The following is a 27,951-nucleotide window of genomic DNA, read 5'->3' as shown; positions in this document are numbered from 1 at the left end:
GTAATAAACTGTATAAATTATTTTATACACTTAGTAGATTTAATTAAAATGCGGTAAGTTTTTATAATTAGATTAAATAAAAAAACAAGTTTTTTCAACTGATGAACAGAAATTAACAGAAAGAACAGAAATTATTACGTTTATGAGGGGTCTTTACCTCTCATCAATACCTAACTGTAAACGTTAAAGTTCGGATTTTGTTCCAATTCTTTAAGAATTATCCCTGAATCACAAAGGCCGTTTAATTAAAATGAATAGTTCTTTGGAAGTACAAACAATACTTCAGCGTAAAGAGCGAGGTATTAACGAGGGGGCAAACCCCCCTCATATACGTAATTATTACAGTTAGTTTTAAATTTTAATGTTGCTCCGTACTTCCAGTTGAAAAAAAAACTTTTTTTTATTTAATTTCTTATTGCTTTGCAAGTAATGCTGGCAAATCTGGCAACCCCTTAAAGTAACATCCCTTCCCCATGAGAAATTCCTACATGGAAAGATCCTCCCATGTAGCCTCCCCGACCCCCTCCCACCAGAAAATATCTCCCCTAAAAATTCTGGACATTTTTGGTGCATCTATTGGTATCAAGATTCTGTTTTTTAGAGTCTCGGCTAACTAGAATGTAGCACTTAAAATAAAGACATGTTCTTCAAGCCTACTCGGATCTTGGATGGTTCACTTTTGCCGGACTAGCAGCGAAGCGTTTCTGACAATATACGTGAAAAAAACAAAATCGTAGAATATGTTCTTTTGTAAAAATTGGAGAAGAATCACCTCCATTAAAACAGAAACTGTCCCTGAAAGTGTCATCCCGATGCCCCAGCGGTGAAACAAAATACAAAATAGACTTACCAAAGCCATAAGTTTTGAATTTTTGAATTTCTTATCAATTTGTTCGAATAAAATAGCTTGATATAGATTAATTACAAATGTAACTTTGACACAAAAGGAAGATGTTGCAGTATTTCAGTTTTTGCCAAAAAAAAACTTTACATCGTGCTGGAGCCAATGGATCAGGACTGGGAGTCAGATGGTCTTTTGTATGATCTAGCTGGGCTTTTCGACTGACTTAACCTTTTTTTGTATTGATGTGTACTAATAAAGAGTTTTCCTTAAACGAAGTAGACGGTTAGGGAGTACTGGAAACGTCTTGGAATGTCAAAATTTCTTATTTTTATCATTTTATTCTAAAAATCTTTTTATCTCTTTTCAAGGATGAAATTTCCACGAGGAATGCTCAGGGCACTGACATTAATACTATTCAAATAGATAAACTCGTTTTTCACGAACCTCTTGGTCTTTGCTTTGAACTGGCAGATAATACAAGCATCGAAAAGGCATGGGATGAAGCAGTGAAGCATAATTTAAGGTCAAATAACTCTTAAACGTCATGTTTGTTCTTTATCTGTTTTCAGCATGTTCTATGGGCTGTTGCAATAAAGTTCTTTAAAAATTTCGAATTTGAGCTTGTACTTTTAAGTATTTGAAACTTTGCTCGGTGAAAAGCTAATAAGCTCAATTTTATGATTCTGTCATGCATTGTAAGGTGCTCTAAACTACAAAAGGCTATTGTCGAACGACGTTGATGTCCTTGATACCAGTGCAAGGCAGGACCAACGCATCCTCTCAAGCCTACACCAAAGCGCTTAAAGTGGCTTAGAACTGGACAGCAAGAGGTCTCTGGGACCTCCAGTTGAATAGAATAAGTTTAATTCAGTTGAATTCAAAGAAACAAGTTCAAAATCTGCTTAATCTTTGGAGTTCTACAGGACTGGAGGAATCTCCACTCCAATCGTGTAACAAACTTCAATAGCGTATAGACAAATATTGATCAACCATCCTTCGTCAAGATGCCTTGAAATTTTCAGATTAATTCCCTTAGCTTTTCCCGAGATATTATAAATACAAATTTTCAACAGCCTTGGATGCACATACAGTCTTTTGCTTTAGTTCAACTTCTCACACAAGATCCTCGAAAAGTTCTAACTTAAGATCTTCTTAGTTCTCTTAGTTCCCTTAGCCTTTCGTGAGATATTACAAATACACATTTTCGACAGCCATGGATGCACATAAAGTCTTTTGCTCTAGTTCAACATCTCACACAAGATCCTCAAAAAGTTCTAATTTAATACTCTTAGCTGTTACTGAAGTATCGCAGATCCGTCCTAAAAAAAAATTGGACATTAATGGTGTCTTTTGATTTAATTTGAAACCCTCAACAACTTGCCCTAAAGTTCGAACATAATGCCCATAGATTATCTTGGGACATTGGACAGACGCCCTTTTAATGATCTGGATGTAGACAGTGTCTTTTGATTTAATCCCTCCCCCTCAACTGTCCCAGAAAGTTCCAACTTAATACCCTTTTCGGTTTCTGAGATATTGCATCTAAGCTACTTTCTCTATGTTATACTATAGTTTCTATGCTATAGAAACTATGAAACTATGCTATAGTTTCAGTTCAAAGCAATCCAATCCACAGTCACAAGTAGTTGTAGTCGCAAGTAGCTGCATTCGCAAGTAGTCGCAGTCACAGTCTCAAGTAGACACAATCACGGTCGCAAGTAGCTACAGGTGCAAAGCAAATACTGGAGGTGCTGTGAAGAGTAGTCAAAGAGGCGAGTATTGTGAGACACAATTAGTTGAAATTGCACAGTTGCAGTATTTACTGTTGCCATTGCAAGTAGTTGCAGTCACAAGTAGTTACAGTCTTAATAGTAAGTAGTCACAGTCGCAATTGCAAGCAGCAATGAGTAGTCATAGTTGCAAGCAGTCAGAGTCGCAGTCACATGCAGTCACAGTTACAGTCATGAGCAGTCGCTGTCAAAAGTAATAGTAGTCACAAGTTGTAATTGACGACATTAATAGTCGCAGTAGCAGTAGCAGTAGTAGTACTAATAGTACAATCAGTAGTCATAGTAGTAGTAGCAGTATTAATAAAATGTGTAGTAGTTGTAGTAACAGCGAGAGCAGTAGTAGTAGTAGTAGTAATAGTAATACTAGTAGTAATAGCAATAGTTGCATTAGCGTAGTAGTAGTATTAGTAGCAGTAGAAGCAGCAGTAATAGCCCTAAAAGTTTCAACTTAATACCCTAAACTGTCTCTGAGATATCGGTGATGCACTCAATTTGCGAACCTATATACACATAGCATGCTTTGAATTAGTCCAACATCCACCTCAACAATCTTTAAAAGTTTCAACTTAACACCCTTAGGCGTTTGTGAGATATCACAGATACGTCCTTTTGACAACGGTAGATGCCCGTATTGTCTTTTTATTTAGTTCCACATCCAGTTCATTAATAGTAGTTTCATCTGATATCTGTTTGAGAGTATCCATTAGGTTGTTTGTCAAAAATTCTTAAAACATCTCTGAGACAACTAAATGATCAAAAAATTTTCATTGATTGGATATTCAACACTGGGGGTATTAATCATCACAAGAAATATTGTTGGGCTTCCCAGGGATCCCCGGGGTAAAACATTGCATTTTGGAAAAGGATCAGCTACAGCATCGTTTGTAGACATACAAATTGAAACACTAGTTTATTTAAATCACGCAAAAAATCAAACGAAATTTAGTTTTTCTAAAGAAATATCTACGTAGCCTACATATCTTTTCTCTGACTTAACTACAGATAAAAAGTACTAAACAAAAATCGGAACTTGTGTATTATTAAGAAAACATTCAATAAGTGAAGTTAGGTTCTTTCGTAAAACAAACTACGATGCAAAAATCCGGTTTCATAGCCACAAAGACAGAACTCAATTTAGTTTACTACGCATAGTGATAAAAGATAGCGTCTGAACATGGATTTTGAAATAAAGAATTGGGATTTGCCAAAGACTGATAAAGAGGCAATTATATTTTTCAAGGATAAGAGGTTGTTGCCCACAACAAAACAGTGCATCAATGGACACAACGTGACTTTATACTATATATTTGCACATTGGGGGGGGGGGTTGGTACATTATATTATATACCTAACTTAATCTAACCTAACCACCTCTATGTATAAAATATTTAATTAAAATGTACCTGCATCGTAGTTTGTTTCTTGAAAGAACCTAAATTCACTTATTGAGTGTGTTCTGAACAATACACAAGTACCCAAAAATCTACCGAGGACTATCATCGTTGTGTTTCGCTAAAAGGCCAATTTATTGGGAGTTTTGGTAACCAGCATCCCCTTCGCTGTCCTTAATTAACTGGGAAACATTAATGCACTAATAGCCGTGAGGAACAAAGTTTGCAGATGTAGTTAACATTAATATTTTTTCTTACTGGATATTGTATGCCTCAAATAAATGAGTATTATTTTTTAGTTAACAAAACTCTAGAATTATTTGGGATATTTTTCTCATCCTCTACCTTACAGCATTTTTTGGTTGGAAGATGCATTATTTTTCATACCGTTCCTTGATTTAATATCAAACAGTTCGTGGTAACGAACTGTAAGTAAGGAACGACCCGAAAATAAGGCAAATTTTTTTTCCGTATTTCCAAAAAAAGGCAAAACACCAGCTAAAACCGATAGGAATTAATGAAAATCACACCATCAAATTTAGTGTATCAGAAAACCCTCATGTAGACGTTTCAAGCTCCTATTTGCAAAAACTTGGAATTTTGTATTTTTTTTCCCCATACGATAGATCACGGATGATTGTTTTTTTTTATTAATTTTTCCCAGGGGTAATCGTATCGATCCAACGGTCATAGATTATCACAAGAGGGCTCATTTAAGCGTAAAATTAATGTTATAGTACCCTTTTTAAGTGACAGAAAATGGAGGGCAACTAGGCCTCTCCTACGCTCATTTTTTCCCAGAGTCACACGATCAAAATTTTGAGCTAGCCATTTTGTTCAGCATAGTCGAAAATTTAATAACCATGTCTTTGAGGATGACTTAATCCTCCACAGTCCGCGGGGGAAAGGCTGCATATTATGAACTTTGCCCATTGTTTACATATAGAATTGGTTAATGAGAAGTATACAGACGTATTCAGGAGGACTTTTTCTATTGGGAGGGGGTCCGGGGAAGGATATTACATGGGAGGATCTTTCCATGGAGGATGTCTTCATAGGGGAAGGGAGATTTCTATGAAGGGGGCGTCGGATTTCCCAGCATTATTTATAAAACGACCAGAAATTACATAAAAAAAACGGTTTTTTCATCTGAAAGCAAGGAACAACACTTTCTGACTTAACTATAGATAAAAAGTACTAAACAAAAATCAACTGAGTATCACCATCGTCATGTTTCGCTAAAAAACCAATTTATTGAGAGTTTTGGTAACCACCTTTCCCTTCGCTGTCCTTAATTAACTTGAGAAACAAAGTTTGCAGATGTAGCTAACATTAATTACCATCTCTTCTTACTGAATATTGTATGCAACAAATAAATGAGTATTATTTTTTAATTATCAAAACTCGAGAATTACTTGGGATATTTTTCTCATCCTCTATCTTACAGCTTTTTTTTCTGGGTTGAAGATGCATTATTTCCCACATCGTTCTTTGGTTTAATTAAATTAAAAAAAAACAAGTTTTTTCTACTGAAAGTAAGGAGCGATATTAAAAATTAAAATGAACAGAAATTATTCCGTATATTAAAGGGGATGTCCCCTTCTCAACGTCCCGCTCTTTACGCTAAAGTTTGACTCTTTGTCAGAGTTCTACTCTTTAAAACAATAAAAAACTTTCCTTACTTCCAGTTGGAAAAACTTTTTTAATGTATTTTCTCATTGTTTTTCTGAACAATGCTAGAAAATCCTGCGCCTCCTTCATAGAATTCTCTTCACCCATGATAAATTCTACCATGTAAAGATCCACCCACGTAACTCTTTCCCACCAACCCACCCACCCCCACCTCCCCAAAGCAAAAAAGTCCCCCTGAATACGTCTGTACACTTCCGAATAACCATTACTATATGTAACAAAAGGTCAAAGCTTTTGAATTGCAGCCCCTCGCCCGGGGACTGTGGGGGATCCAGTCGTCCCAAAAGACATAGTTATTAAGTTTTTCAACTATGCCGAGTAAAATGGCTATCTCAAAATTTTGATCCAGTGACTTTGGGGAAAAATGTGCGTGGGAGAGGGCCTAGGTGACCTCAAGTTTTTTTGGCCACTTAAAAAGGACACTAAAGCTTTTAATTTCCGTTATAATGAGCCATCTCGTGACATTCTAAGACCACTTTGTCGATACGATCACTCTGAAAAAACAAGAAAAAAAAAAAAAAAAAAAACAAAAATAAACACACATCCATGATCTGTCTCCGGTTAAAAATACAAAATTTCACCGCTTCTAAAGTAGGGTTCTCTGATACTCTGAACCTGATAGTGTGATTTTCGTTAAGATTCTATGACTTTTAGGGGTTGTTTCCCCCTTATTTTTTTAAATAAGGCAAATTTTCTCAGGCTCGTAACTTTTGACGAGTAAGCCTAAACGTGATGAAATTTATAAATTTAAAATTAGCATAAAAATACAATTCTTTTGACGATTTTTAGAGATTATTGGTATCAAAATTCCGTTTTTAATAGTTTCGGCTACTATTGAGCTGGGTCGCTCCTTACTATAGTTCTTTACCACGAAGTATTTGATATCAAACAGTTCGTGGTGGGTCAGGGGGAGGATACTATGTGGAAGGATGTTTTCATGGGGGAAGGTCATTCGATTCTAGAATCCGCCAAAGAGCCTCTCGGTCCACTGAGTCGAACGCAACACGGAAGTTGGCGAAGGCAAGAAAAGTTTTACGTCGGAACTCCGTAGCATTTTCTATTATCTGTCAAATCGTAAAATTATTTTCGATGGTTGAACGGCCCCCAATTTTCGATGGTATGTGGCTTCCCAATATCTACGGCAACTGGCCTTCTTTCCGATCGTTGTGATTGGAGGCAAAGATGAACTTCAGAACACACAAGCCTGTGATCTGTAGTCCCGAGCTATTCTGATCTGTAAGTCCTGCGGTTTTTCCAATGATGATCTTCAACGTTTAGAAACAATGACGTAGCCAATCATCTTCTTTTTGCGACTGTTATTGCTATACTACATATGCTGGTGGATATTTTTGCGTTCAAAGTAGGTATTTGCGATGGAAAGGTTGTTGGAACAGCATGGTTCAAGAATGCGAAGGCTGTAATCATTAAGTGAGTCGGGCGATGCAGGACCAACTGTGCCACGCCAAACACCCATATTATCAGGCACTGTAGTGTTGAAGTCACCGAAAAGAAAAGTTATATTGTGGGGAGACACTGTCATGAGACATTTGGTTAGAGCTGAGTAGAACTCTTCCTTGGTTGTGTCGTCGGAATGGTTGGTTGGGGCAAAGAAAACGATGACCGTCATCTTGCCATGCTTATGTCCAAAGCAGGCCTTCATTAGTCTGATATGGCTTTGTGCAAGGGTAATGCTTTTTGTAGGAGGCTATTTAGCGCAAAGCCAATGCCGTTCCTTCTCATGCTCCTTCCAGACCACAGCAGCGGGTGATTATTTCCTATTTGTTATTCTCTGCTTCCACTAAGACGGGTTTCTGTGAGACAGGTAATCGCCACTTTATTCATGGATGTAGAACCTCTTCTGAAATTAGGTTCTTTGATGCAGGTACATTCAGAGTCAAAACATTCCAGGTGGCCATTCGAAGCCCCATTTGATCCAGAACATTTATTTTATCAGTCTTTCTGACGCTGTCAGTACAATGTCCATTGACGTGAAATGGTCGAGATCTTAAAAGGAAGTCCGGATCCGAGGCTAGTTTGTAACTATTCGTAGTGCTTATTTTCAGGTGGAAGGTTGCTAGTCAAACTAACCCTAGGCCTAGAATCTGACTAGAGCTAGATTAAGTTAGATAATGAGATTCCCTGTGTCGGCTCAACCTACTGCAAAAGGTTGCAGCCACCCTGATCGGAGTGTTTAGTTAGGGGAAATCCCATATCCAGAACCACGTGGTCAGCAGACAAAGTCTACATCATTCTGGACGAACTCCACTCGCCTCGAACAGTCACTCTTGGGATACTGCTGACATATCTTATTGGTTACCTTATATATTATTGGTTACCTTATATATATATTATTGGACATATCTTATTGGTATACTGCTGATATATCTTATTGGTAACCAGCATACACACAGTGCGTTTTGATTTAATTTTAAAGCAACATTTAGTTTTTAAGCATAATTGGCTAATTTGATATCTTTGGGGGTTGACCTGCACAATAGCCTCACTGATATAGCTGCTGGACCGTTCAGCTATGCTGAACGAAATAGCTGTCTCAAAATTTAGATTGGATTTGTACCGAAAGTTATGGGCTAAAGAGGAGGGCTGATTGTCCTCCTGTCACGTTTCACTCTTAAAAAGGGCAATTGAACTTTTAATTTCCAATCGAATCAGCTCTTTTAAAATTTCAATGGTATTACTAGCTATTATAGAGAAGCGCTGATTATAAACTTGATTTTATGCCCTTTTAATACCTGAATGAATATAGTTTTGCCATTGAATTGATACACCCCTAAATCTTCCCTAAAAGTTTAAACTTAATGCGCTTAGTGTCATACACTAAGTGTTATAAACATAGTGTCTTGTGGCTAATTTAAATCTGCAGTAACTTCCCTGAAAGGTCTAACTTAATAATGTAAGCCCTTACTGAGACATTGGCTTGTCACCCTTTTGACAGTCTACATGATCATAATCCGCTACATCTGTCCAGATTTTCCTTGAACGCTTGATCTTAATACCCTTAAATTGCGTAATAGCAATAGTTGTAGTAGCAGTAGTAGTATTAGTAGCAGTTTGCACATAACACAATTGATTTTCTTCATCATCCCCTTCAACTCACGATGAAAGTTTCAATTTAATACTGTCAACTGTTGTTGAAGCCTTGCTGATGCGTCTTCTTGACAACTTATGTGGCCATAGTGTGCTTTGATTTAGTTCAATACAGTTTCAATACTGCTCAAAATTTTGCCTTACTAACCTTATCTTTAGTAGCAGCTGCTGTAGCACCAGCGGTTATAATAGCAGCAGAAGTAGAAGTAGCAGTAGAATTAATAGTTGTAGTCTGAACTTTAGTAGCAGATGTAGTAGTAGCAGTAATAATAATTGTAGCATAATGGTTGTTGCGGGACTAGAAGCAGCAGCATTATGATGCAAACATTGCCTTCTAGTTAGTTCAACATCCCCCAAAACAAGCCTCGTAAGTTTTAACTTCACACACAAAACTATTCCAAAGAATTACTGATATGTCCTAATGCCCTTTTGACAATCTTCATAGGGACGGCGTCTTCTGACTTAATTTAACTTTCCCCTTAAAGTGTCTTTTGTCACAGTAGTAGTAATAGTACACGACTTAATACAGCTAGCCATTGCTATGACATTATCAATATGTTCTTTTGATAACCTGTATATTCCGACACTTCTTGAAATTTTCATCTTAATGCTCTTAACCTTGCAATTAGTTGCAATAGAAAGGGCAGTTGGAGCAATAGTAATAGTATCAGTAGGATTAGTTAGTAAATTTAGCAGTGGTAATGGTATTAGTAGTAGAGTGCAAGCGTTGCCTTTTGGTCAGTTGATCTTCCCCTTTGAGCATTCTCTGAGAGTTCAAGCTTAATACACAAATGAATTCTTAAGAAACGATCCTTTGACAATCTATATGCACCTTTTGACCCCCTTTTCATCTTAATACTCTAAGCTTTACTTTGCAATTGAAGTTGTAGTTGGAGCAGTGTACTAGCAGTAGTAGCAGTTTACTAGCAGTCATTGCTCTAATCATTTCCTGACAGATCCAAATTAATACACTTTAACATTCCTGTGCTACGCCCTTTTTGACAACCTATGTACATATATGGTGTTGTGATTCAGTTCAACATTCCCCTGAACATTCCCTGAAAGGCTCACCTGAGTGCCCTTCTAATTTTGGGAAAGTAGGAGTCAAGGCCGTATACCTTTCTCAATATCATGTACTATACGTAACTGTACAATATCTATAACTGTACTATATCTCTTGCCTTAAGGGCTATGCAGGGGGGGGGGGGACCAAACGTATAATTACTGAACCTTTCAACAATACAGAAAAAATTTGTCCCAAAATCTTGTTTGAATGTTTTTTTGGGAAATAATGGGCGTTGGGAGGGGGGTTGGTTGCCTTCAAATTACTTTTGACTCTTGAAAAAGGCACTATAACTTCCATTTTCAGATCAAGTGAGCCCCATAACAGTTTACACGACCACCATATCAATAAAACTTTATAGACCCCAGGCCTAACTTGTACCCCTTGCCCCATGGCTTTGGGGGGTTGTGTCAACCTTGGAGGCATTGTAATATGTTCTTTGGACTATTTGGAACAAATGACTATCTCACAATTTCAATAAGATTTTTTTGGCCAAAAGAGGGGTAGACGAGGTGGGGAGATGCTAGTTGTCCTCCATCCTTTCCACTCTTAAAAGGGAATTAGAACTTTCAATTATCAACCAAATGAACCTATTCCATTGCTTATACAACCATCCCTTCCATAAAAACCTTAAATGCCCCCGGTTAATAATTTTTAACACTTACCCTCTGGCTCCACGGGTTTGTTTCAATCCCAAAAGCCTTGTTATATGATCTTTGGACTATTTTGAATAAAACGGGGTAACTGCCCACTGATCACTTTGATTCTTAAAAAGGGCACTAGAACTTCTGATTACCAATCCAATGATCCCCCTCCGAAGTTTTTACGGCCATGCTTTTTATAAGAACCTTATATACCCTCAAAGTATAACTCACAACCCTTGCTCTGAGGGCTGTGGGGGAGGGTGTCATCCTTAATGAACTGATGGGTGTGGATGGCAGGTTGGTTGCCCTACAATCACTTTCAACTATTAAAAAAGGCACTAGCTCTTTCAATTATGTAAGAGCGTCTAGAAGCGTGTCATGATGATGGGAAAGGCTTATTGCCTTCCACCTCACAGTACAGCTTAATGCACAGCTAGAATCACAGGAGTGGGAAAACCATTTGATAAATCATGACCAATTTGGCGCCAAATATAAGTGAATACAGTAGCAAAAAAACAGTAATTTTAAAACAGAAATGCTAGCGGGGTTTTTTTTTTTTTTAATTTACTAAGGAGCCTTCAAGTTTTCAAGTTTGCCCTCATTCAATGCCGCAACGCAACCATTAACTTTGATTTGAGAATCTTAAATGCACGAAGCCTCTTACATGTGGTACAAACAAGGTACACATAGCTCATGATACGCATGTGCAGAAAAACAAAATCCAAAAGTATGAAGAGTTTAATGTCCGAGCCACTCCATAGTCATACCTGTTTGTACTGCAGAAACGGACATTTGAAAGGCAAGTAATAGAATACTTTTGTAGTTACTACTTGTAATTGCGGACTGTAATTAAGGTGTGGTACGTCGAAATGGCACCGAAATACTAGAAGAGCAATTTTGATAATAACGCATACATAAAAAAAACCAATTTTCTATGGTGATTAAATAGTTTTGTCTTTCACCTGAAATAAGGAACAACATTAATACTTATAACAAACTCAAATTATTCCGTATATCAGGGGAGGGGCTGCCCCTTCCTCAACCCTCACTCTTTATGCTAAAGTCGTAAGATTTTTTGAAAATACTTCTCATTCAAATTCAACAGCCCTTCTGTTTAGGCAGTCTTTCTTATAAAATTGATACAAAAAGTCAAACTTTAGTGTAAAGATTAAGGGGTGAGGAGGGGGAAGCCCCACTGACCCCCTCATATACGAAACAGTTCCTTTTTATTTTAAGTTTTAACGTTGCTCCTTGCTTTCAGTTTGATTTTTTACTTATTTTGTTTCTGACCGTTTATCAAATCACACCAGAAGTCCCCTCCCCTCTCCCCTCCGTGTAAAATTTTCTGATCTTTCTTCAATGATCTTTCTTCTAGCCAAAAATTGACTAAATTGCACATTTTTGCAGATAGGAGCTTGAAACCTCTACATTAGGGTTCTCTGATACGCTGATACGCTGAATCTGATGGTATGATCTTCATTAGAATCCTTCAAGAGAAGAGGGTTACCCCCTTTTTCAAAATCAAGTAAATTTTTGCAAGCTTTACGTAGCCTTTGATGTGTAACCATAAACTTAATGAATCTTTGTGTTTGGAATCATCCTAATAAGGCGAATCGTTTGATATATCTATTGTTATATTTATTAGAGATTTGGTTACTATTTAACAACGTTGCTCTTTACTTACAGTTCATTATCACGAAATGTGCAAAACAGTTAAAATATATATCTACCCGAAAAGATTTTCTGCATATTTTCCAGAGAAATTAACTACGGATTTTTTGGGGTACCCGAGAGACCGACCGCAAACCAAACAGAAGGCTGTAAAATGATGCTCCGTCCTGCTTTCTAGGACTTTAATGGGGAACGATTGAGAGGGCAAGTTCTGTGGATGAAGGATGACAGATTGCCCAAGATTCCCTTGTTGACTAACCGCTTAGGATAGTCCCCAGTTGGGGTGGGAGGATGTTTTAAGAAAAGATTTAATGGAAACGGGGACTTCATGGGTGGTTGTAAAGAAGGACACTTTGAACAGATGAGGATGAAGGAGAAGCGTATTTAGCTTTGTTGGCCTCGACAATTCTCTACGATTTATTTCGAATTATTGCTCTGGGAAAGTTAAAATTAAACTTAAAGAGTAGGGTGTGAGGGGAAATTGTCCTCTGCATATTAAGGGTAATTCTGGGTGTACTATGAAAAATGATTAGAATTTGAAAAAAAATAAACAAGTTTTCTCTAATGAAAGTGAAGAGCAATATTAAAAGTTAAAACAAAAATAAATTATTCCGTATTTAAAGGTGGCTGCTCCTCTTCAGACTCTTAGGTTTTATTGTGCTTCAAAAACCGTTGTCGTTCAATTTTAACAACTCATGTGTTTGAGCGGTCGTTCTTAAAGAAATGGGATGAAAAGTCAAACTTTAATTTCCTGATAAAATATCTATTAAAAAGAGACAGCTTATTAGTTGAAATACGTTATATATACTTACAAATACGAGCAGATTGGAATGAACAGATTGAACAAATTGAAAAATATAAAAATCAACAGATTGATATATAGGATTAATAACTAATAGGATGGATTGGAAAATCTAAGGAGTGAACCTTCTCATTAGCCTCCATGGATTTTTTCTGATTTTCTTTTGCCCTATGTCATCCCTTAGTGACTGCTGATTATTTTTCTTAATATTCTTTTTCTATATTGCACTTCTTTTTTATCTTTAAAAAAATATTCTAAAGGTAGAATAAAAAAAACAAAATTCTTTGTATTTGCTCTCACTGATTAGGTATAACATTTTCTAACTTTTTTCCACTTTTCATGCATTTACTTTGATTTTTAATATAATAGGGAAGGGGGATACAAAACAGGGAAAACGAATCTAGCCATTTAGTTTGAAGCTGTATTGCATTTAAGTAGAGAGAAAAGGCGTTAAACAAAAACTGAGAAGAATTACTATAAGAAGAGCTTCCATAATGATCCTTACGATCATAATCACAAAGTGTCAAATAAAACAAAAGGTTTCCACTTTCTAACTGGATAAATAGAAAATGAACATATTAGATTCCTTATCCCTATCTTTCATAAACGCTACATTAACCCTCGCAATTCTAGACACTGGAAGGAAGTACGAACTGTTTCTAAGAAAACCTTTCTTATAGGAATCTTCTTTGAAGGAAAAACCGAAGTGTCCCAGTAGGGTGTCAAGAATTTCCGATATAAGAACGGAAGTTGTCCGTTACGGAAGCTTCCTAACCTCACACTAAGATAGGGTAGGGCGTTCAGTTGGTCATTCAGTCTTCGTGAGATCAGGATAACTTACTAATAAGCCAATGTAAAGTATTCTTGACTAAATTGTTATTGACCGAAATATTCTTTCTTTTATTAAAAAAAAAAAAAGTGCTGCTATAGAAAATTACCACCAGTACAAAATATCATGTTTAAGACTTATTTTAATTTCAAACTTTTTTAACCCAAAATCTATTTTTTTTTCTGTCATGGTTGCCAGATTTAGACGCTTAAGAGATCCCCAAACCTTGCTAGCATAAGTTGCATTTTCTTTTGCCATTACGTTTTGCATAATGTTTAATCCTTCGTTTCGAAGACTCTAAAGATGGTCTTGATACTACTTCTACTGCTACAAATAACTGACCACACCACCAAGTTGCCTGAAGCAAACATAGCTACGCACGCTATGTTTCTCCCAGGAAGTTCCATTTTCCCTTAATTCCTCCTTTACGACATCCTCCCCCAAACCGTGGACAACTTGCTTTCCATTTAGTCCTAGACAGTTGGCCGAAAACAACAATCTTTGGCAATCTGTCATTTTTTATCTGCACAACGTGCCCTAGCCATCTGAACCTTTCTTTTATTATAGTCCTTGAAAGTGAGATTGAGCCACACTTTTCGTTAAGCCTACTGTTTGAAATACGGTCGATCAGTCGGGTAACCAAAATGATCCGTAGGCAATTTCTTTGGAAAACTAGCAGATTTTCCTCCATTTTTCAGTGCTACCGTGCTTTAGAACCGTGTTTGATCACTGTCATCACCGTAGCTTCCTATGTTCTAATCTTTGTTTGTAGACTTATCTTCCGATTCTACCAAACGTTTTTTTGTGAAAAAAAAAATACTCTGAGCTTTGGCTATTCTACTTTTAACAATTTCACGGCTCCCACGGCAAATTTTTAGTTGTTATTCATAAATTGTGAATAAACAAACTTGAAATTGATGGGTAATCTCTATTCATGCTTATCACCAAAGAAAGCCGTCTTTCGAGAATCAGGTAGTAAATGTGTCGTCCTAAGGCCAATTTTGTGAGGTCTTGTGTCCAGAGTGAGAGGCATTTAAAAAAGGTGAAACTATCAAGTTTACAAGACAATTGTTGACACCAAATTGAACATTTCCTCCAAGGTGCAAAAACAGGCCAATTAAAAAAAAAAAAAAAAGATAAGCCTCACCAGCATCTCATTTTGTGTTTTCAATTTAGGATTGAATCAGAAATCACTTAGCTGGTTCAAGAAGCACAATATTCATTGACAGTTTTCTTGCCTCCCCCCACCAGAAAGAGCCAAAAATTAACGATATTACCATAAATTATAAGTAGCTACTCTGATCATTAAATCTAACATAATTTTAATGTGCATTTAATTTAACTTAAGTAGCTTCAATTTAAATTTTATTTGTAAGTTTAATTTGCTAGTTAAAAGATAAATACACCATTGAATTCGGTATTCAGCAGTGACTGTTAGACGTCTATCAACATCAATAGAATATGGAATTTTGAATTCAATGGTTCGCGTTTTTTCCCCTTCATCAGAGGCGTAGCTCTGGCTTTTTTATTGGGAGGGTAAGAGAGGGTCCTCATTCGGATAGTTTATGGGAATGGGCTACCCTTCAGGAGAAATTAGTTGCTGTTCTGGCCTATTCAATTTGCTTATACTTAGAGTAAGTATTAATGTTATTATATAAGTATTTCAGTAAGTAAGTAACTTGCTGCCAAAAAAACTCCATTTTATTTTAATAAATACGAAATTCCAAAAACTACAAAATAATCATAAATGCTAGGTTATTTATTTCAAATGTGTTCCCCTAAAATTTGTGCACCTGGGGCGAGTTTCCCCTCAACACTCTCCACTGAAACTACCTGGAGGGAAGAATGTTGTTGAAAAACTTGTGAAAGACACAAGTCTTAATGTGTTTTAAAATTCTGATGATTTTGTTCACAATTTTCTCCCATTGGTCTAGAGAAAAGTCAAGTCTCTTTTCAAACAGTTCGTGGTAACAAACTGTAGTAAGGAGCGACCCGGCTCAATAGTAAAAGAAACTCTAAAAAACGGAATTTCGATGCTAAAAGATATATCAAAGGATTGGATTTTTATGCTGATTTTAAATATATAAGTTTCATCAAATTTAGTCTTTGTCATCAAAAGTTACGAGCCTGAGAAAATTTGCCTTATTTTGGAAAATAGGGGGTAACACCCCCTAAAAGTAATAGGATCTTAACGAAAATCACACCATCGCATTCAGCGTATCAGAGAACCCTATAGAAAAAATTTCAAGGTCCAATCTACAAAAATGTGGAATTTCGTATTTTTTGCCAGAAGACAAATCACGGGTGCGTGTTTGTTTGTTTGTTTTTTTTTTCCCAGGGGTCATCGTATCGATCAAGTGGTCCTATAGTGTTGCGAGAGGGCTCATTCTAACGGAAATGAAAAGTTCTAGTGCCCTTTTTAAGTGACCAAAAAAATTGGAGGGCAGCTAGGCCCCCTCCCACGCTCATTTTTTTTACCAAAGTCAACGGATCAAAATTTTGAGATAGCCATTTTGTTCTGCATAGTCGAAAACCATAATAACTCTGTCTTTGGGGATGACTTACCCCCCACAGTCCCTGGGGGGGCTACAAGTTACAAAGTTTGACAAATGTTTACATTCAGTAATGGTTACTGGGAAGTGTACCGACGTTATCAGGGGGATTTTTTTGGTTTGGGTTTGGGGTTCAGGGGAGGGGGCTATATGGGAGGATCTTTCCTTGGAGGAATATTTCATGGGGGAAGAGAAATTCAATGAAAAGGGCGCAGGATTTTCTAGCATTACTATTAAAAAAAACAAGAATGAAAATATAAACATGAAAAAGTTTTTTCAATTGAAAGTAAGGAGAGGCATTAAAACTTAAAACGAACAGAGATTATTACGCATATGAGGGGTTCTAAAAATACCTTAGCATAAAGAGCGAGGTATTTAGGAGGAGATAAATACTTCGCTCTTTATGCTAAAATTTTTTTAAGTAATTTCAACTATTTATCCTACGGCCTTTCTGATTCAGGGGTCATTCTTAAAGAATTGGGACAAAACAAGATTTAGTATGAAGAGCGAAGTATTAACGAGGGGACCAACCCCCTCATATATATAATCATAAATATAAGAATATAAAAGTTTGTTACGTAAGTTAATTCTTAAGTTACGTATATTTTTTACTAATAAAAACGTTCATTAAAAATTAAAAGATCTAGTTGCCTTTTTAAGTAACCAAAAAATTGGAGGGCAACTAGAACTCCTTCCCCACCCCTTATTTCTCAAAATCGTCTGATCAAAACTAAGAGAAAGCCATTTAGCCAAAAAAAGAATTAATATACAAATTTTATTTTAATAATTTATGTACGGAGAGCCAAAATCAGACACGCATTAATTCAAAAACTTTCAGAAATTAAATATAAAAAAAACAAGTTTTCTGAAATGAAAGTAAGGAGCGACATTAAAACTTAAAACGAACAGAAATTACTCCGTATATGAAAGGGGCTTTTCCTCCTCGACACCCCGCTCCTTGCACTAAAGTTTGATTCTTTCTTGCGACTCTACTTTTTAAAACAATAAAAAACTTTAGCGTTTTTTTATATTTATTCTTGAAAGGGGCCATCACAAACATGAGCCAAAGCTGAGGTTGTACCATTAATTGGATCAGGGAGGTTAATTAACTTGGTCAAATTTGAGCTGCTTTCACTGTTAAGATTGTCTTCACTTTCTGTTATTGTGCTACTATAAAACGACATAGGTGGGAATCAAATCCCTCTTCAATACCTTCTTTTTGTTTCATTTTCTGTTCCCTTTTAAAGTTGTTTCTGAGCCAAAGAAAGAAAGCAAGGAGCTCTGCCCTTTATTGTTTTTATTAGCTTGTTATAACCAAATAAAATTGATACGAATTTTATTTTTGATAACGTTATAAAACACATCAAGGTTGAGAGCTTGAGAAAGCTGGTTTTAAAGGAACCGAAAGTTTTGTCATCTTACATTGCTTGCATTCTACATCACCGACACGCTTATTCTGAATTAATAATTTACAGAATATACAGCAGAACAGGTGTCCCGATCCAGGGACCACATGGGCATACGCGCTTCCACCTGATGGGAGTAGGGGGATGTATCAAGTGGTTAAAAAGTGAAGATAGCCTGTTCCATCCTTAAGTCTTTCATAGGATGTTTTTCTTGAAGTGAGAACGAAGAAAAACTACTATTTAGCCAAGACATTACACGATCAAATTCAAAAATAATACAGAATACATAAATAAACAATGCACAAGCATCAAATAAACATAATTTATTTAGTGGACTCTTTAATAGTAAAGCTGTCAGCAATTATTTACTGCAGACGACAGTAGTGTACTGTAAACAAGCTTTCAGGTAGGTGATGGTGAGTTTAATAAGCTTGACTTTTTCGCCAGCCATACTGTTAATATTAAAATACCCCTCTTCCACTTCCTTCAACTCCCGTACCCGCCATAGGAAACTAAATCTCGCAGTTGAACTATGCATTATGTCAGCAGCTCCGATCATCGCATCGTTCAGTTTTACGTGACTTGAAAATGACGTCTTAGCAAATCAAAAAGTACAGCTTTTAAATTGCCATTGCTAAAACCTTATATCGGAAAATTACAACCCCCCTCATTTAACAACAAGAAAAAAACTTTTTTGCATGGTCATCAGTGATATGTCCTCTTATTTTTTTTTTTTTTCTTTTCATTGCTATTGAGGCACTGGAAGATCATAGAGAGCCAGTTAAGGACTCATAAAACCTAATTCTTATATCTTTTTAAATGTAAAAAGAAGTTTTTTAACTGCAAGTACGGATCTACATTAAAACATAAAAAGAACAGAAATTACTCCGTATATGAAATGGGTTGTCCGTAAAGAGCGAGGCGTTACGGAGGGGACAACCACTTTCATTTACGGAGTAATTTCTGTTCGTTTCAAGTTTTGATGTCGCTCCTCACTTGCAGTTAAAAAAAAATATATTAAGTTTCTGAACGTTTTTTAATTAATGTATGTTTTGACTTTGGCTCACTGCACATGAATAATTAAACGAAATTTGCATTAATTTCTTTTTTTGCTAAATGGCTTCCTCGTAGTTTTGATCGGATGAAAAAGAAAAAGGGTTGGGGAAGGAGGCATAGTTGCCCTCCGATTTTTGGTTACTTAAAAATGGAACTATTTTTTATTTTTGTACGAACGTAAGTTAGTAATAAACATACGTACCTTACGATTTAACTTACGTAACAAACTTCTATATTTTTGTATCTTTATTACGTATATTAAGGGGTTTCCTCCTCGTCAAAACCTCGCTCTTTACACTAAAGCTGAAATTTTATCCCAAATCTTTAAGAATGACCCCTGAATCACAAAGGCCGTAGAATAAATTGTTAAAATTACTAAAAATGCTTTAGCGCAAAGAACAAGGTATTGTGGAGGACACGAACACCCTAATACACATAATATCTCATGTTAGTTTTAAGTTGTAATGCTACTCATTGCTTCCAGTAATGGAGAATTTTTTTTCTTTTTTTTTAATAATGCTAGAAATTCCCGCGCCCCCTTCATGGAAATTCTCTTTCCTCATGAAAAATTTCTCCTTGGAAGTCCCCCCACGTAACCCCCTCCCCCAACTCACTCCCACCCCAACGCAAAATAGTCCCCCTGAAAACGTCTTTACACTTTATAATAGCCGTTACTATGTGTAAACAATGGTCAAAGTTCGTAACTTGCAGCCCCTCCCCTAGGGACTGTGGGGGATAAAGTCGTCCCAAAGACATAGTTATTAGGTTTTCGACTTAGCTTAACAGAATTGCTATCTCAAACTTTTGATATGTTGACATTGGGGACTATAGTGGGTGGGGGCCTAGGTGCCCTCCAATTTTTTGGTAACCTAAAAAGGGCACTAAAACTTTTATTTCAGTTGGAATGAGCCCTATTGCAACATTCTAGGACCACTGGGTCGATACGGTCACCCCTGGGGGAAAACAAATAAACACGTATTCGTGATCTGTCTTCTGCAAAAAAAAAAACAACAAAATTCCACATTTCTGTAGATGGGAGCTTGAAACATCTACGGTAAGGTTCTCTGATACTTTGAATCTGATGGTATGATTTTCGTTAAGATTTTATGACTTATAGTGGGCGTTTCCCCTATTTTCTAAAATAAGGCAAATTTTTTCAAGCTTGTAAATTTTGATGGGTAAGACTAAACTTGATGAAGCTTATATATTTAAAATAAGGATTAAACTATGATTCTTTTGATGTAGCTTTTGGTATCAAAATTCCGTTTTTTAGAGTTTCGGTCATTATTGAGCCAATATTTCGTTCGATATTGAGCCAATATCGGTCAATATTTCGTTACCACGAACTGTTTGATTGCTTTGTTTCATATATATATATATATATATATATATATATATATATATATATATATATATATATATATATATATATATATATATATATATATATATATATATATATATATATATATATACATATATATATATATATATATATATATATATATATATATATATATATATATATATATATATATATATATATATATATATATATATATATATATATATATATATATATATATATATATCTATATACATATATATATATATATATATATATATATATATATTTATATATATATATATATATATATATATATATATATATATATATATATATATATATATATATATATATATATATATATATATATATATATATGTATATATATATATATATATTAGAGTCGACAGAACTGTCATAAAAAGCCACAGGGTGCACTAAAAGCGCAACTTGGGCAATATTTTTGGAGTGGAAAGGCTGGTTTGGACACGTTGGTATCATAGAGAGCTAATTATGGGCTCATTTATAAACTAATTTTTATATTAGTTTCTCTTTATTAATTTGACATAAAGAGACAATCATAAAGTGCCTCATGGCCCCAAAAAGTGTACGTTGGTTTTTTTTTCATTTTTTAAATAAAAAATAACAAAGAGGTTGTTATCTAATGAAATTTTGGGCAGAAAAATTTCTCCCCATCCTGTGGAAATTCTCTTCCATGGAGAATACGCCCTGGAAATTTTTCTTACTTTTGAAATAGCGACAGTATTTTTAATTTAAAGCATTCGAAAAGAAATGTGTGAATTCTTTGAACCTATTCATTAAACATTGTTTGATCAGGAATATCCATGAAATATGAATATTTCTTAGCAGCCTTATCGTCGAAACCTTACATTATTTAAAACTTGCCAGGGATGCTAATTGGATTGGAAAAATTTACACATAGAGTCTGAAAATTGCCTTCCCCTTTATATCTCCCCTTTTTATCTATAAGAATTTCACAATCTTTTTGCATAAATCATGGCATGGGGAGCATAAATTTTTGGAAGAGGGGGGGGGGCACTGAACATTTCTTACATCTAAAATTCCCTTCACCAAGCGAAGCTCGGTCTCCTAGTGCTGCATGTTAAAACTGATAAAAATAGATAAAGAGTATGGGTTGGTACTGCTTATTTGTGAACATAAAATTTCTAAATAGTGATATATATATATATATATATATATATATATATATATATATATATATATATATATATATATATATATATATATATATATATATATATATATATATATTTCGGATTTGCATAATCGTAGTTGCAACAGACATTTCGTGCAGCATGTCATACAATTATGTCACACAATCATGTCACACAAGCATGTCACACAATCACACGAGATAAATGTCACACAATTAGCGCTGGCGTTACGTGAAATGCGACTAATAACAGTAATAACCCTCAGTACATTTATGTCAATTCTTTTTTTGGAGCTGGTTAAAAGAAATATTTAAAAAAGCAAAAATAGCTAAAAGTCAGCATAGTATCAAAAAGTTCGTGGTAAAGAACTGTATGAGGAGCGACCCGGCTCAATAGTGACCGAAACACTAAAAAACGGAAATTTTACACTAATATATACATAAAAAGAATTGGATTTTTATGCTGATTTTAAATATATAAGTTTCATCAAGTTTAATATTACCACGAGCCTGAAAAAATTGGCATATTTTCGAAAAGAAAACCCTAAAAGTCATAGAATCTCAATGAAAATCATACCATCAGATTCAGCGTATCAAAGAACTATTCTGCAGAAATTTCAAGCTCCTATTTGCAAAAATGCGGAATTTTTTATTTTTGCCAGAAGAAAAATCACGGATCTTTCGCGTGTTTATTTTTTTTCCATGGGTAATCGTGTAGACCCAGCGGGCCTATAATGCCGTGACAGGGCATTGACAGGCTCAGTAGCCTGATATCGCCCATCGTGTAGACAGGCTCATTTTAACGAAAATTAAAAGTTCTAGGGCCCTTTTTAAGTGACCAAAAAATCTTTTTTCCCAAAAGTCAACGGATAAAAATTTTGAGATATTTATTTTGTTCAGCATAGTCGAAAAATCTAGTAACTATGTCTTTGAGGACGACTTAATCCCCCACAGTTCCCGGAAGAAGGGCAGCAAGCTATAAACTTTACCCATTTTTTGAACATTGTATTGGTTATTGGGAAATATACTGACGTTTTCATGGGTATTTTTTCTGGTGGTAGGGGGGTCGGGGAGAGGGGGTTACGTGAGAAGACCTTTCTATGGTGGAATTTATCATGGTGGAATAGAATTTCCATGCAAGAGGTGCTGGATTTTCCAGCGTAATTTAAAAAACAATGAGAAATTAAATAAAAAAAAGGTTTATTCAACTGAAAGTAAGGAGCAACATTAAAACTTAAAACGAACGGAAATGATTACGTATATGAGGGGGTTCGTCCCCTCCTCAATACCTCTTCCTTTACGCTAAAGTATTTTTAGTAATTTCAAAAGAGCTATTTATTCTAATATTTTGTAATTCAACGGCCTTTGTGATTCAGGGTTCATTCTTAAATAATTGGAACAAAATTCAAACTTTAGTGTAAAGGGCGAGGTACTGAGAAGCGGGCAAATCATCTCATATACGTAATAAAAATATATGAATATAGAAGTTCGGCGCGTAAGTTAATTTGTATGTTACGTTCATTTATTACTAATGAAAACGTTTGTAAATAAAATTAAAAGTTCTAGTGGCTTTTTTAAGTCACCGAAAAAATTGGAAAACAATTAGGCCAACTCTCTCGCCCCTTTTTCTCATAATCGTCCGATAAAAACATTGAGAAAGCCATTTGGCCGAAAAAGTAAAATTAAAATGCAAATTTCGTTTTAATTACTCATATAACGTGAGCCAACTTGTATTAATTCGAAAACGTTCAGAAACCAAATAAAAAAAATAATTTTTTCAACTGAAAGCAAGGAGCAACATCAAAAATTAAAACGAACAGAAATTATTACGAATATGAGGGGATTCGTTCCCTCTTCTATACCTCGCTCTTTACGCTAAAATATTTTTAGTAATTTCAAAAGAGCTATTTATTCTAATTTAAGCGCCTTTGTGATTCAGGGGTCATTCTCCTCAACGCCCCACTCTTTCCGCTAAAGTTTTTATTGTTTTAAAAAGTAGAGTTTTGAGAAAGAGTCAAACTTTAGCATAAAGAGTGGGGCGCTTGGTTAGTATGGGTTAATGGTTAGTTTGGCTAATGGATCTGTATGTGAATGAAAAAACGCAAGGAATAGAACTGTGTCGGCGCTTATTAGACGTTTTAATTACAAAGAAGAGAATTTGTAGCTATATCGGAGTTTTAATTTATATATTGGAAGTAAAAACTAAAACAATTAAATGATTTCTGGAGCCCTGCCTCCCCCTCCTACTAGCTTCAATGACTAAACTGTAACTGATTTGGCCTATCTAGCTACGGTGTGAGTATCATAAGCAGCGCAATAGCGCTGCCGAAATAAAGAGCAATGTGGACACAATGTATTATTTATTTATTTATTTATTTTTGGTTTAGACAAGGGTCCTTCGTGTCGAAGGAGTTATCGTAGAAACTTCAAAAAAGGCTCATTCGATTGGATATTGAAAGGCCTAGCCCCCTTTTAAAAGTCAAAAATTGTTGGAGGGCAACAAACCCCCCTCCCGCACCCACCATTTCTCCAAACACATCCAATTAAAATTTTGAGATAACCACTTTGTTCAATGTAGTAAAAAGGTCCGAAAATTATGTCTTTGAGCATGACATCCCCCTCATCCCTGAGGACAAAAGTTGTAAGTTATACCCTGGGGGTATATAAGGTTTATATAGAAAGTTTGATCTTATAAAATTCGAAGGGGGCTCATTGGATTAGTAATAAGAAGTTCTAGTGCCTTTTTAAGATTCAAAGTGATCAGAAGTGGGATGACCCCCCAAACACACCTCGTATTGTGCCGGAATATGATGCAGCTGATAGAGAATTTGAGGTAGCCATTTGTTGTCGTATAAACTACGAAACAGGTTCATTCGACTGGATGTTGAAAGGCCTAGTGGCTTTTTTAATTGTAAAAGGTGATTTGCGACGCACAAGCCTCTCTTGCACGCCCATTAATTCCCAAGACACGTCTAATCAAAACTTTGAGATAACCATTTTGTTCCCCAAATGCATCCGATAGAGATTTTGAGATAGCCATTTGTTCAAAAACAGTCCAAAGATCATATAAAAAAGTCTTTAGGGTTGACAGGATCCCCCAGAGTCTGGGAATAAGGGTTGTAAGTTATGCCCAAGGGGCATATAAGGTTTTAATGAAAGGGATAGTAAAGTAAACTTTAGAAGAGGCTCATTTGATTGAAAATGTATAGTTCAGCTTCCTTTTAAGGTTCAAACATGATGAAGAGCAGCTAGCCCCCCCCCCCCCTGAATCCTCTTTTCCCAAAATGCATTCAACTAAAATTAAGATGGACATAATCCCCAAGAGTCCACGAGCAAGGGTTGTAAGTTATGCCCCAGGGCACTTAAGGTTTATTATGGAACGGGTAGTCGTATAATTCAGGTGAGCCTTTAGAGAATGGAAGTGTTGGAACATAATCAAAACACGTTAAGTATATATGGATTATCAAAGGGGTGTAACACAGGAATAACTGAGTATATTAATTTGGAAATTTTAGGAAACAACAAGACATATGATCCAAAAGGCAATATTTGCATGCTACCAATATTACCATAACTACTACCACTATTACTACCATGCTACTCCATTTACAATATTGAGAGAAATTTGAACTAAACTAAAAGACGCTATGTACATGCACGCTGTCAAAATAGTGTATCTCAAGAATTTATTTGGGTATTAAGTTGGAACTTTCAGAGAATGCTTAAAGGTCTCACAAAAAGGCAATATGTGCACACTGCCGCTAATACTACTGCTGCTGCTACGTTTACTGCTATTGCTACTACTACTTCTATTGCAACTACTTGTAAGGTTAAGAGCATTGAGATGAAAATTTCAAGCAGTATATGAGGATGCAGGTTATCAAAAACACAAATCAACAATGTCATAGCAATGGCTAATTGTATTGAGTTGAAACTTCCAGGACCTGATGAGAGGGAGGTTCTACTGACCAAAAGGTATTACGTTAATACTACTAATGCTAGTAATACTACCGCTACTCAAAACTAATCCTATTAATATCAATACTGCGACTGTGACTACCACTACAACTATGCCTCAGGGTAGGAAGGTGAAATTTGCAATGAATTTTGAGTGGGGAAGGTGAACTGAATCGCAACATACCGTCTGTGTGCAGTTTGTCAAAAGGGTGAAACAGCAATATATTTTGAACGGCTTGGGGTGTGAAGTGGAAAATAACAAGGATTGTTGTGAGGGTTGTTGAACTATACAAAAGAAAATATTTGCATCTTAAGCTCCTACTTCTACTCATACTACTATTACCATTATTACTACTTCTATTACTACTACTGCCGCTAAAGCTTAGGCTAACACAATTAATTCTACTGAAACTACGTCTGCTACTGCTGTTAAAACCAAGAATATTAAGGCGAAAAAATTTGGGATATACAGAACCTGTATGGAACTAGTTTGAGACAAACTATTCCCACACAGGCTATCAAGCAGACGCATCAAAAATTCTTCAGGAACAGCTGATGGTATTAAGCTGAGACTTTCAGCGCGTGTTGAAGGGGATGTTGAAAAACCAAAGGTGCTATGTGCATACTGCTACAACTATTGGGACTGCGCACAGTGCGCAAGCTAATAGCAACAAGGTGAAGCCTCTAAGGAATATTTAGGGGGATGTTGAAAAAATCAAAACAAACTATAAGCACGTGGACTTTCAAAAAGGTGACAAAGCAATATCTGAAGAACGACTTATATTATTAACTTAGATCTTTAAGGGTAAATTGTGGGGGGATTTTGAACTAGCCAGTAGGCACTATGCGTATACTTTTAATACTACTACTACAGTTACTCTACCTAATGACGCTAAGGTATTAAGGTGAAACTCTAGGGAACATTTAGGGGAAGTTTCAATTAAACGAAAACACTGTATGTATGCAGGTTTTCATATCATTGAAACTTATAAATGAGCTAATTCGATTCAAAATTGAAAGTTCTGTTGTCCCTTTTAAGAGTAAAAACAAGATTAGGGGAAAGCAGTCTTTCTATCAAACCCATTCATTTTTTGAACGCATCAAGTCAAAACTTTGAGATAACCATTTTGTTCAGCACAGTAGAACGGTCCAGCAACTATGTCTTTAGGGATATTGGGCTGGTCTACCCCCCCCCCCCCCCACACAATTATCCAATTTGCCCTTTATGCTTTAAAACTAAATGTCGCTTTAAACTAAATCAAAAGGCATTGATTTTTATGGTTGCCAATAAGGCGCCTCAGCAATACATCGAGAACGACTGTGGTATTAGGTTGAAGTTTTTGGGGCTACTACTATTACTACTTCAGGTCTTCAAATTTGAATAAATAAAATAATCTAAGTGCATCCAGGTTTTCACAGCGCATAGACAGAATCTTTGGGAATAATATTAAGTTTTATTTTTTAGATCAAAAATCAAAAAATACTGTTTGTGTCAGGATTAAAAATTGTAGAAAAACTTTCTCCAGAATAGAAATTGTAACCCGAACTGTGGATTCTTATAGAAAAAACTGAAAAGATATTGGATTTTTTTTTCTTTTCATCAAAAAGACTATGTCAATAAAAAAAACGAACAGAAATTAATTTAAAAAACTTTTTCCACAAAATGAGTTATTCAAAGAAAAGTAAAGAGCCTCATTTAGCCAAAAAAGAGCAGAAATAAAATCAAATAATCTTCTAAGCGTAAAAATACCACAAATGACCATCAATAAATAAATAAATGAAACTCAAAACAAACAGAAATTACAATAAATAGCCGAGCCAAACTCAAAACGAGTAGAAATTGACATGAGTAGGGCTGGTAAGCCAAATACCTTCTCAAAACCAGAATATCATTTACGCTTTACTGAAAACAAAATACGTTTTACATATTTTTACTTTTTTTAGTTTAATAAATAAAAAACTATCAAAACTTTACGGAATAAATATCAGTATATGTCAATTAAACTGACAATCCACGTTCATTTGTTTTTCTTTTTTCTCAGTAAAGTGCAAATTATATTCTGGTCTTGAGAAGGCATTATTTAAACTTTAAGGATCAAAAAATTTCTTGTTTTCAATGGTTTCTTGTTTTTCAGTGATTCCATTTCTGTCCTATTTGCAGATGTAAATGGTGTATTCATTTCAATATTTGAAAGTTTTAAATCTTATTTTGAACTTACAGATTTTAAGAAGTAAAATATCCTTAACTATCAGGGGGGGGATTTAACCTGAGCAAAAATGGCAACACAGGAAGTATAGTACGTTTTCGCAATTTTCCCGTTAACTAGGCTCACCAATTTACTTGACGATTAGTTTCAAAGACGGTATATTTGCATAAACATTAATGTGGAACATATTAGACAGTGAATATTAAAAGCCCTGTTTTTTTCATTTTTTTTTATATTTAAAACAAGGGCGGATTGATAAATAAAAGAATTATCTGCTCAAAGTAAAGAACTAAGTTGAAACTTAAAAAGAGAGTCCCTCGTCATAATTAATCATGTGTCCCTACCTACAAAACACAAAATCGCAAAGTCAATACCTAGTTTCAGGGCTCAATTAAGGTT

At 35.4% G+C, this 27,951-nt stretch overlaps 2 protein-coding genes across 3 annotated transcripts in view; both read left to right on the top strand.

Moving 5' to 3' along the window:
* Nucleotides 1–1,549, top strand: part of LOC136031462 (Bardet-Biedl syndrome 5 protein-like) — a 73,904-nt gene extending 72,355 nt beyond the window's left edge. Inside the window, exon 7 of one of the 2 annotated variants that reach the window (XM_065711079.1) lies at nucleotides 1,213–1,549. In XM_065711079.1, coding sequence (XP_065567151.1) covers nucleotides 1,213–1,383 — 171 coding nt within the window. In that variant the 3' untranslated portion in view covers nucleotides 1,384–1,549. The remainder of the gene's footprint in view (nucleotides 1–1,212) is intronic. The other variant, XM_065711078.1, reaches the window with a different exon arrangement.
* A 12,259-nt stretch (nucleotides 1,550–13,808) lies between these two features.
* Nucleotides 13,809–27,951, top strand: part of LOC136031588 (potassium voltage-gated channel protein Shaw-like) — a 104,116-nt gene continuing 89,973 nt past the window's right edge. Inside the window, exon 1 of the mRNA XM_065711256.1 lies at nucleotides 13,809–13,855. The gene's annotated coding sequence lies outside the window, so the exon portion shown is untranslated. The remainder of the gene's footprint in view (nucleotides 13,856–27,951) is intronic.

The sequence above is a fragment of the Artemia franciscana genome, chromosome 9 (assembly GCF_032884065.1).
Source record: "Artemia franciscana chromosome 9, ASM3288406v1, whole genome shotgun sequence".
Lineage (NCBI taxonomy): Eukaryota > Metazoa > Arthropoda > Branchiopoda > Anostraca > Artemiidae > Artemia > Artemia franciscana.
The sequence above is the reverse complement of the archived record's forward strand: the minus strand, read 5'-3'. Positions and strand labels throughout refer to the sequence as shown.